The following is an 11,840-nucleotide window of genomic DNA, read 5'->3' as shown; positions in this document are numbered from 1 at the left end:
TACCATATCAGATTTTGATTTTAGTTTCTGCATTTATGATGATTATCTATATTAGTTTATTGATTCTCATTTTGGTATACTGAGAAGATAGAGTGGGATTGTCTGGAGATGAATTATATTGAGTTTATTTTTTTAAAAAAAAAATATTATCGAAATTCCTAAGTTATTTAACGCTCGAGAAAAGCGGAGCATTACATATAGTCAAAAAAAAAAAAAAGACAAAACCTAAATACATATTTACCAAAGGATTAAAAAAAAAGGACAAATAAAAAAAATAAAGGACAAAAAAAAAAAAGGACAAAACCTAAAGGACAGCCGGAATCTAAAGTGGTTAAAACAAATAAATCGTCAAGGCTAAAAATTAATAGCATATAGAGTATGGCTGAAAAAGGACAAAACCTAAATACCAAGTGTGGCAGGTTTAGCATTTGTCTAGTGCAATAAGTGTCTTTGTCACTGTCTTGAATCCCTGGACCCCCACGGTTTAATCATTGAAATGAGATTAACTTTGTGAGTTAAATGCAATAGAGAATTAAGGGTTCCATTGTTCACAAACATTTGGGGATATTTATCATGAGAGTTTTAGTAGTGCTCCTGTTGAGAGACCCAATAGAGGTACCATGGATGATGGACGAGTAGAAAGGAGGAAAGATTTGTTTACCATACCATAGAAAACATAAGCAACTAGCACGAGCTTGGGAATAGATTCAAGAGATTAACTCGCCAAGATCTAGAAGCACAAATCGTACTACGAAGAAGATGATTAAGATTGGGATAGTTAATTAGGTATTGAGGGTTTTGTTATAAGGGAATACTTTTGAAGTTACTATATGAGACTTTAGAAGTTGACGAGTAAGATTTGGGGGGTAGATTATAAAGGGGTTAGGGTTTGGTTTGAATCAATGAATATGGGCCATCGTTTGGGTGATCGAGGATGAGATTTAGGTGTCGGTATTTAATGAAAGTTGAGAGGTACCGATTAGATTAGTGAAAAGGGCTTGAAAATTTTATCACTCTGCATGAATTTTGACTATCAAAATAGAAAGGGAAGAGGGTTCAAATGTGCAAGATGTCAAGTTTGGTTTGATGGAGGTGGCAAGAATTGAAGCATAGTCGAAAACAAGGTTAATGATCCATCGACGTGCAATGATGGTGTGTGTGAGAGAGAGAATGAGGGGATAGCATTTGTTCGGATGTTAACTTAGGAATAGGCAAGAAAGTTATTGAAATGGAAAGAAAGACAACAATATGTCACAAAAATTGGGAAGAGATTGTTCCCTTTCTATTTGTCCATTGTGCATGTAACAAGAACAACAACACATCAAGAAGTCGAAAACTAAGACAAGGGTAAATGACAACTTCTTTTATCGTCTTCATCATTTTCTTTTTATTTATTTATTTTTTTTTTCATTTTCTCATTATCAAATATGCCACAAACACAATAGATAGACTAATACCAAAATAATGCATACTTAACAAGGAAACATAAATCATACCACAAATTAATAGACTAGGTACAACAAATTAAACAAAATATATATATGCCAAGCTAGGATAACTCGATCACAACATCAAGCTCTTGGAACCCACAAACATCTCGGATTAACTTCAATTCAACTTCATAAACTCGGGTCATGTGGCGGAGGCGGATGGGGTTCGATGCCATGAGGAGGGTGAGGCGGGAAAGGGCCGTGCGGCGGGAACGGTTCGTGTGGCGGGTGCGGCGGGAAGGGACCATGAGGCGGGTGCGGCGGGAAGGGTTCGTGAGGCGGGTGCGGCGGGAAGGGGCCATGAGGCGGGTGCGGCGGGAAGGGTTCGTGTGGCGGGTGCGGTGGGAAGGGGCCATGAGGCGGGTGCGGTGGGAAGGGGCCATGCGGCGGGTGCGGCCTTGGAGGAAATGGAAAGGGCGGCAGTGGCGCGGCGTATCCACACATGCCGTAGATGCAGAAGCTCGGAAAGGGGCAGCGATGGTCGCAGCGGCCACAGTGGAAAGGGTTGATATTGGTGTTGATGCATAGCCCTCGACAGCATTGCCAAGTGAAGGGGCATCTAATTCCACAGAGTCCACAGTTATTGACATCAGAATCGACGTCAACGCATCGGTTCCGACAACACAGTCGCCTGGTTCTCGGCGGGTATTCTCCATGCCGACAAATCCATGGCCTGTTCCAGCAACCAGGGTCTCTAGGATCCGTCACCTTCTTGAGCCACGGCGCCACCGCCGAAGTGCCGCTAATTGTGGCATTTCCCGGCACCCTTTTGGCTTTTGCTACGACAACATGAAGGCAGAGGATGAGGGCTACTAGGGTATTCGGCATCGGCAGTGGCATGATAAATCAGGAGATGGAAGAAACTAGCGATTTGGGTTTGGATATATAGGGGAAGAGGAAGTGTTTTTTTGATCATATTGTGCGGAGAAGCTTTAAGGGGGCTCATGTTTTCCTTACAAGGGCTTGCTCGTGTTGTGGCATTGTGTTTGTGTGGAGCAATTGCAATCTACGTGATGGAGGAGAGTTTTACTGCTTTGTTCTTGCGAGCTTTCTTTTGTTACTGTGTTTTCAGCTTTTTATTTACTTTTCCATTTTGAATTGTCTGAGCTTACTTTACTTGGAACCCAAGATTTGGCAAAACAAACAATGCCCAGCTAAATGGATCAGACTTGTTAGAAATATTATAATTAATTAAGAGATAGGTTTAGATTAGATTAAATTAGAGATGTAACCTCTATGAGAGACTACGAGTAGTATAATTTGTAGGGATTATATATGTATTTGTGTATATATATGTATATATACAAATACGAGAATGTGAGGTAACAACTAATAACGCGAGCACTAAATAAGAATATGAGATAATCAATGCATTGTCACACCAAGGTATTTAATTTGCTATACTTGATGAGGTATGACTGTAGTAAAAATAGGAATGGCCAAAGGGGTGGGTTGAGGGCAAATGAGTGTCATACCCAACTCCAAACCCAAAATCCCAAACTCATTTCCGAACCTGAACCCAAACCCAATCGGAGAGGAAAAATCAACCCAACCCTATCTCCATGAGGTGAATGTATCCAAGGTGTATACATCTCTTGAACTAGAAGTCGAGCACAAACAATGGGTGTACAACATGTGTTGTTCTTATTTCTTTTATTTCTTTTCCTTGTACATATATAATATAGTATACACTGCAAAGGTGCCAATCCCCCCACCCCACCCTTATGTCCCATATTTGTATAAGAGAAAATGGATTTTTTATGTTGCTTCTATTCAAAATAAAATTTCAAATAAGATTTCAAATGAAGATTTATTTGATGGTGATTGGAAATTGGAGGTCATGGATTGGAAACTTGTTGATAAAATTATTCTTTAGATTTTAGGATTATTGAATGACATTATTGATATTTGTAAAGTTTGACAAGGCTTCAATATTTGTTAACACCAAATATCATGTTTGTTTGTATAATAGAATAGATTATTTACACATTTTTAAATGGAAGAAGAAAATTGTCTATAATTTATATACATGTAATTATGTTTTCAAGAAACATGTAGACATAGGATAAATTGCCTCCATATCCCCTGTGGTTTGTTCTTGTCCGTGGAGGACTTCATAATTTTTACTTTATTTTCAAGACACACCTATCCCATAAACAAGGTTAACTAAAACTAAATAGAGTTAAAAATTCTATTTAATCCCTATTAATTAAAAATAAAAGTAAAAAAAATTGGGCTACAACTGTTGTTGGAACCGAATCTAATGTTTAGTTTGATTTCAAGTTTTTGCAAAGGATTTTTACCAAAGCAAAAAACTTGATTTTGCGAATGTTGGTCGTTAGCAAGGAGAATCATCATCCCATTGTCACTTGAGTCCACAAGTTCTAGTGAGCCTTTGCAAGGCTAGGCGTTGTCTACAAGATTAAAAAACAAAAAAAAAAAAAGAAAAAATGGTAGGAAAATGTCTAGCGGATTTTGAAGAAGTCATTATTACATTTAGTTAATAAAGGGAGTGCGATTTTGTTCACCCCTTTAACGGGGTGAACATCACCTTCACAGTTTTTGTGAGAGTGAAGAGCAACGGAACGGCACTCTATTTTGGGTGGCGTGTCATTTCGTTGCTCTTCACCCTTACAAAAGCAATGAGGGTGATGTTCACCCCGTTAAAGGGGTGAACAAAATTGCACTATAATAAAGGTAGGCATTAACCGTAAGTCATGGTCCATTGTCGAAACCGATGGTTGGGATCTAACTATGGCTAGAACCCAACTATTTGTTTCATCCTTCGCCAAAATTTTCTTGAGCCAATTTTAAAGGAATATAAATGAAGACAATCTTCAATCGCCCTATTTTTTCACCAAGTATAAAGGATATCATTTGGTACACTTATAAGAAAATAGGGATTATCCCTTATCTCTAGGAGTCATATGGACAGTAGACCACAAGATAAGGTGAGAGTCCACGTGTGTAAAAGCCCTAGGAGTCCTATGGACAATAGACCACAAGATAAGGTGAGAGTCCACGTGTATAAAAGGCAAACCACCATGCTCCGAGGACCAAAGGTTCTTAATCATCAACTAACTTAAATTTTAAAGAGCCTTGATAAAAATAATTTAGGTAATTATCTTATAAGAAGAAATAACCATAAAAGTGTTACAACTTGAATACCCAAATATCATTTCCAATCTTACTACTTGTTCAGATCTGTACCAAGTTGAATAATATTTTATTTTATCTATACATGCAGTATACAAGATATATGAACATTAATTCCAGCATCTCCACTAGAAGCCAAATAAAGCTCACGAGGAGTATAGAATAGAATGGAATAGAATAGACACAACAAACAAACACGCCAAATAATAATACAACATTAATCAGAGCCATCAAATTAACAAGGCATTATTCACTACACAGCTCATGAGAGCAGCAAATCCACAGAGCAACAGATCTTACCACAGCCAAACACAACACCAAAGCTAATCCACAATACAGAAGCAAAGTTATTTCAGCAACAATGCAAACACCTGCAAGTTTGCCTTATTTATGGGATAGGATAGTTATACATAACCAACATAAAGACAGCACGCACGGATGGACGGAGCCACCAGAATTCTCACTGCTGAACCAGGCATTCCTGATTCCCAGCCACCACGGCTTGGTGGGAGCCTTTGTTAAGGGCATCCACTTCTTCCAGAGCTTGAGGGGTGGCACCCGCCTTCTCGAGCGGGCTCTGAGAGCCACTCCCGCTTTCATCATCGCCGTATGCGATGGCATTAAACATCAAAGCCCTCACTTCTTGGAAGCGCTCCTCGGAGAGGGAGACTTCTGCAAGCAGCCTCCAGGCATTTTCTTCGGATGCCTCCTCGTAGTCCTTCTTCCTCTTCAGAACCATGTGCCCACTGATTTCCCACACTGCCGGGTTAACTTGGGTGTCCAGGAGCTCGGGGCTCACTTCCCCTAGAGCTTGCTTCTCGGCGTAGCACTGTTTGTTCATTTGATAAGCAAGAAAACAGGGAGGCTCATTAGCGAAATACAGAGCGAGATAATTGTATAAAGCAACATGGCTTCGAGTGCTCTCACCTGTGGGAAGAGGAAGATCCGCCTTCCTGAATCAGAGATAAGCACATTGTAAGGCACGTTATTGTCTTGAAGGCAAATGCAGCAGTCAGAGACAGCGTTGGACAAGTTTTCCAAGGTATCTCCACCCTCAAACACAAGTCCTCTGACCGGATAATTTTGCAGTTCAGAGATTTTCACCCCACCATTCAAAGTAAGTATTTTCTTACTAGGAGCCTTCTCAATAGGGAAGGGCACAGCCAAGTAATAAGCCTGACAAAGAAATCTTCCATGACAATCCGAAAAGCTAAAATTGCTATGATGAAAGTGAAATTTGAAAAAAAAAATTAAAAAAAATAAAAAATAAAAATTGGGGTTCACCAAAAGGAGAAATATATGAACCTGAAAGTGAAGGTGGTTGATAGTGGCAAATGCACCCAAGCTGTTGTAGCCCAGTCGGAAGTATGGGTTCCCAGCTTCTGCTGCCATGTAAATAGCCAGAAGGAAGCTTTCCCTGTCAATCCTCTGAGGCAGGCATTCAAGAATCCGGGGGATCAAAAGTACATGACCATATTCAATAGGACTAACCTGTATAAACAAAAACAACATATCAAACCTCAATCCTAATACACGGCCATACGAGAAAAGATAAAATTAAAAAAAGGCTATTCACAATAATTCTGAATGGCTCCAATCGAAGATAAAATTTGTAAGACGCAATTAAGAAGATTTTTAACAAGTCTTTAGCAAAATAGGTAGAGGAAGACAGAAAAATTTGGAGACAGAGACTCTTAGGTAAAGAAAGACCAAGTGTCTTCAATTAGGCTATGCACACTCTTAACATGAGGACCAAGGAAGGACGGCATACATTGATGGCCACAACGCTAGGAGAATTCTCAACATCAATGGGTGCACTTGGGAGGAACTGCACTTCATTGTCATCACTTGCTTCAAACTGGAAAAGCACTTCTTCCTGTCCAACTTTAGTGAAGTTGAATTTCTTCCCGTCGAAGGGCTGAAGAACCTTGTCAACGCGAAACTCTGTTGGCCTCTTCTTAAGGTGCCGACCCTCGTTCAACTGGGCAACGAAGCCATACTCTCCGGGAATTACCTATACAAGAATCATCCTATGAAATTGGAACCAACATGACATAATTGGAGAAGTTACCCTGTTTATTAGATTCCAAGCACAAACAATTGGGTACAAACTATTGAACTAAAAGCAAGAAAATGGAAAAAGACCTTGGTTTCGCAGGCGGTGACATCATAGCGGAAGAGCCCTTTCTGCATACGATCCTCCCACTACCATCAAGCGCAACCAAATCAGCTGATTATGAATTTCAGTGAAAGAAAATTTTAAAGCTAATTTCTTTCACAAATTACCTCCCCGAGAAGAAGTGAATCCAGGAAAGCAACGGGAGGCTCTCCGTTATCGTGGGCAACCACGCCCTTTCCACCAGCAATCTCATTCACCCTCTTGTAACCGTACAGAGGTAGCTTTGCCCCTAGTTTCAAAACCCAACTTAATTAAAACCCAGAAAACAAAACTCTTAAATGAACTCAACATGTGGTAAGAGGCATTTGATCGAATACCTGGAAGGCAGCATTTCTGGAGGCAATTCCGGCCGCAACCACCGCCGGAGCGAGCGCCTTCGTCGGCCTCTTCCTTCTGGAAATTGGAAACGACGGTGGGAACCCTCTTGATCCTCAGCATCATTCTGAATTCAGAAAATAAACAAACCAAATCCCAAAAGCAAACCGCAGATCTTCGGAAAGTAGTAGTAGACAAGCTTTTTCTGTTTTTTTTTGTGTTTTTGTGGATTTTTTTCTCCCGAAAGTACAGAGATTATTTGCCTAAAAAACAAGAAGAAGAACAACTAGCAGAGGAGGTCGGAGGGGCTGCCGCCACCGGCGAGGAAGAGGAGATCGGAGGGGCTGCCGCCTTCGGAAGGCAGAGCGCCGCGCCCGCCGTGCGGCGAAGGGTTGCTTTCGATCACACAACCCTTGCGTCGTACAGACCGGACATGAATGACAGGCCGTGTAACTCTGTGTATAGCCGTGATGTCTACAACTCGTCAACCCCGGGTTTTACCCCCAAATCCTCCTCCGATTTCAACAAATTCGAGAATTCTCTCGACCAGCTATGGAGCGAGAAAGCAACCATGCAAGCAAGCTATCTACTATGTATCCTATCTTCTTCTGAATCAATTTGCAGAGCAAACCCAGACGGGTGGTGGGTGTGGTTCTGGAAGATGAACGGGGAAGAAGATTGGTTGGTTCGCAGGGGATGAATGCCTTGGGATATATAGAATGAGAGATTGGGGGTTTGAAGATAGAGAGAGTGCCGAATGTGGCTGTGGTTGAGCCAAGCCGTGCAATCACAATTATTGAGTGATGGACTGAAAAAGCAATTTCGGGAGTGGAATTAGTAATGTGGAGGCAGCGTGACGAATGAATGGTGCGTGTTATAATCAACCGAACGTTTCATTGGCCACCGCTTGGGGACCGCTGCATGGTACGGAATTAGTAAATTTATAAACATAATTGTTATTATTTTTAACAAAATAATAAAATTTTAAGTTACGTTCTCTTTATTATTTTTAAATTATTTTTAATTTTTAATTTTATAAAATTAAAATTATTATCTCAAATTATTATTTTAAAAAAATAAAAATATTATTGAGAATGTGTTAGCCATATAATTATATTTTAGCATTTTTATGCCATTGTAAGTCCATTTAAAGTTAAATATAAAGTTTTATCAAATAATTATATGACTAATTAAATTATATGACATAAAATATTAGGTAATAACTCACTTAACATATACATACTATGATCATATATATCTACAATGAGAATGCTATGATTAATGTGCGATAATTAAATAATACAAAAAAAGCATAATTATAATCAAAATTATTCATGATTTTATGCCATTGTAACTCCATCTAAAGCCAAAGTTAAAGTTTTATTCAACAATTAGAAGACTAGTTAAATTATTACATAGAATATTAGGTAATTAAACGCCAACATATAAACAATATGATCATAACTAGGACAAGAACACTATGGTTAATGTTTAATAATGATATGATACATGAAAAAGCATCATTATAATTAAATTTATAATAAAATCAAAGTGACACCTGTTGGAAACAAGAATGCACAAAACACAATTAAAAGATTTTATCATGTGAAAATAAAATTAATAGATATGGAAAAATATATTAAATAAGTAATTTAAATAAATTTTTGTGACACATTATTTATAATATTTAAAGTATATTATAAAATTGTTCCTAAAAAAAGTATATTATAAAATTATAAACTTAAAGATAAATTACTAAAAGAATACTAACTTTTGCCTTCATTTCAATTTTTATGACAAACTTTCAATTTTTTCAATAGTATAATGAATTTTACATTCAATTTCAATTCCATAATGAATTTTTAAAAATTTCAATAATATACCAAAACTTTGTGTTTAATTTCAAATTTAGAATAGGATAAATTACCCAAAGACCCCATGTCTTTTGAGTGAGTTACATAGAAACCTTTGGTAACTTATTTTGATTCCTAAGGGCTTGTATCTGGCTAGATCTAGAAAAAGTATTGGATTACCATGTACATAGATAGACTATAGAAAATAAGAATATTAACTAGTTATTGAATATTTGAGAAGAGTAGTGAATCGCTTCTAATTTCAAAAACATTAGGCTTTATTATCATTGAAATGTATGTTGAAATGATGATTCATTCACACTATGAAAATTTGATGATTTCGAGGTGTGATGCTACATGAATTGAATCTTTCGTTGACACATGTTGCGTGGAAAAATTTTGATGAATTTTTGAAATTGAATTTTTTTTATTATATGTATCGGAATCTTTATACTAAATATTAATATATTATGTTTGATAACTTTTACTAAATTTTAAAGTCACCACCCTCTCTAACACTTTTTTAGGTGAATAGAATTAATTTAGGTATGGACTCGAACACGAAGATTCATAAGTTGACTCCATTAGCCTAGTTTGTTTTATCAAATAATTAGATTATACAAATTCCAAGGTTTTAACTAAAATTATAGTTATAAATATTAGTTATTTTATTTGATAATAAATTGAAGGAATAATTAAGGTTTCATGAACTTTAAGTAATGAGTAAGAGTTTATAGCAAATTACACAAACTATAGAAAAAAGGTATTACATGTAACCCTTTGTTGTATCTATCATTATCACCATTACTAGAAACAAAGTCTTAGCTTAAACTTATTAAAAGAAGATAAGACATTGTTATTACTTAGAACATCATCGCTGACGTAAGGTAATATTGTTGTTGTTGTTGATTGCGAAACTAAAATGACTTTGATTCCTCTTATGAAAACCCTTTAAAACCATATCCTATTTTCTCGATCTCTCATTTTTGTCTTTATCTACTTTATTTATCTTTATTTCTTCATTTCTCTTTTGCTTGGTTTGCTCAAGAAGACTATTGGAGTGTTACTATTAGCCTGGCCTATGCAATAGTTATCATTTCTCTTGAAGAATGTCATTCTCTCATTTGCACTCAATCTTTTATGGGTCGCTATCAATTGTCGACTTTACTTTTTAAATAACAAAATAATACGATCTTCTTGGCTCTATTTTTTTTTTATTTTTACTAGTTAAATTAATTTTAATGGGTTTTTAATTAACCCAGATGTGTTAAAAATTGATTGAGGGGTGTTTTTGCAAAAAGAAAGACTTCTAGGGACAAAACAAACTACAAAGAGTGTTCGTGCAATAACCTAAACTATTGGGATCTGGAGGCAAAGTCTTGTATATTATTGAAAAAACAAAAAGGTCATTATAGAATTGAAATTATACATAAAGTTTGGTACATTATTAAAAAAATAAACAAATCATTATAAAATTGAAACAAATACAAAATTTTAATAACTTTTTAGTAATTTACCCTAAATTTAAGGTGATTTTCAAATAACTAAACCAAAATAGTATAAAAGTTACCGTTAATTAAATAGAAAATTTAATAATTCATATTTCTATTTATTCTCAAAATTAAACCCATTCCTAGACTCGCCAAGTAAATGAAATACTATGAAATGATATTCATGAATTTTCATATTGCATGTAAATAGATTTAAAAATAAGGGGTAAAAAAGTAAAGTTAAGTATAAAACATTATCGTTAAATGTCAAATTGGTTAGTGTATTTTTTATTTTAAGATTAAATTGAGTCTTTCACTTTTAAAATTATCAAGTTTTTTATATATTTCATGTGAACGAGATTTAAACGTTATCTAAAAACGTTTATATTCTATTAATGAAAATAAATCTAAGATTCAAGTCAAATTTAGCTCACACCAAATAAAAATGTTTTTGGAATCTCACAAAAGGGTTTGAATTGGTTTTATTTGGATGGCGACACTAATTATGGTATGATAGGTGATTTGTGTGAATTGTGAGCTAGAGTCATTCAAATTTTAATTATGTTTGGTTTGATATGATTGTGATTTCATTCTTATTATAAATATCATTAAATAATGTTTAAAGGTACTCCATGAAAAGATTAGCATGGCTATCAAATTTGAAAGTATTAAGGGCTTAGTTGGTTTTTTTGAAAGTTGAAACGCATGCACATTGGCTCTTGACACTTCACCCTATCATTGAAAGGGAAAATTATTTATAATCAAATATTACTATTGAAATATTTAAATACAAAAACAATTATACTTTAAATACCACAAAACTAAAAGTTGGTGTCTTTAATATACCCCATGAAGGTTCAATATTTATTATTGTTGTTACGTGTCACCATATTGATTTTAATGTGATAATTATATTGTTGCTTTTATAATTGTGAAAGAGTCGTTTTTAAATTTTTAAAATATTATAAGACAAAAAATAATTAGGGACATGAAATGTCTCTTGCGTGAGCCCTACAATGATTACATCAATCTCAATCAAAATATAAAATAGGATTCTAATAATTTGTGTAAAAGTTCTTATATACCTATAGGCTCCTTATTTATAGAAATTGAAGTCAATAATTGAGAAAGTATTTATATTTTTCAAAATTATTCATTTTTGGTCTTCAAAATATTAGTTTCAAAAGTTAGAATGTTTTGACTAGGTCCGCATTCGGATGATCTTCGAGGGATCTATAAAATAAATTTTTAATCTTTCATAATTTTTTTTTAATCTTATTTATTTTTAAACTTAATCTTTTTATAAGTGACTCATCATTCAAAACACGATAAATTGGTAGTGTTAATTTATAAAAAG

General features: G+C 35.5%; 2 protein-coding genes across 2 annotated transcripts; both read right to left on the bottom strand.

The window, feature by feature from the left end:
- Positions 1–1,389: 1,389 nt before the first annotated feature.
- LOC127792377 (uncharacterized) lies at positions 1,390–2,462 on the bottom strand. Its single transcript, XM_052322852.1, has one exon. The coding sequence runs from the start codon at positions 2,328–2,330 to the stop codon at positions 1,620–1,622; it is 711 nt and encodes a 236-aa protein (XP_052178812.1). The 5' UTR covers positions 2,331–2,462; the 3' UTR covers positions 1,390–1,619.
- Positions 2,463–4,839: 2,377 nt separating this feature from the next.
- LOC127791951 (GDP-L-galactose phosphorylase 1) lies at positions 4,840–7,883 on the bottom strand. The gene is made up of 7 exons (XM_052322174.1): positions 7,143–7,883; positions 6,933–7,054; positions 6,792–6,851; positions 6,418–6,660; positions 5,952–6,137; positions 5,574–5,822; positions 4,840–5,475 (listed from the first exon to the last, which is right to left on the bottom strand). Exons 1-7 carry the CDS (start codon positions 7,264–7,266, stop codon positions 5,107–5,109), a joined length of 1,353 nt encoding a protein of 450 aa, XP_052178134.1. The 5' UTR covers positions 7,267–7,883; the 3' UTR covers positions 4,840–5,106.
- Between the last annotated feature and the right edge of the window lie 3,957 nt (positions 7,884–11,840).

This window comes from Diospyros lotus, chromosome 15 (genome assembly GCF_014633365.1).
Source record: "Diospyros lotus cultivar Yz01 chromosome 15, ASM1463336v1, whole genome shotgun sequence".
Taxonomy (NCBI): domain Eukaryota; kingdom Viridiplantae; phylum Streptophyta; class Magnoliopsida; order Ericales; family Ebenaceae; genus Diospyros; species Diospyros lotus.
Note: the sequence above shows the minus strand (reverse complement) of the source record. Positions and strands in the feature narration are given on the sequence as shown.

Excerpts from the sequence above, each read along its gene's own strand:
- LOC127791951 (XM_052322174.1), bottom strand. The coding sequence starts at position 7,266 with ATGATGCTGAGGATCAAGAGGGTTCCCACCGTCGTTTCCAATTTCCAG. Across the intron at positions 7,055-7,142 it reads CCAGAAATGCTGCCTTCCAG|GGGCAAAGCTACCTCTGTAC; the intron begins GTATTCGATCAA and ends TTTTGAAACTAG. Across the intron at positions 6,661-6,791 it reads TCACCGCCTGCGAAACCAAG|GTAATTCCCGGAGAGTATGG; the intron begins GTCTTTTTCCAT and ends ATTCTTGTATAG.
- LOC127792377 (XM_052322852.1), bottom strand. The coding sequence starts at position 2,330 with ATGCCACTGCCGATGCCGAATACCCTAGTAGCCCTCATCCTCTGCCTT.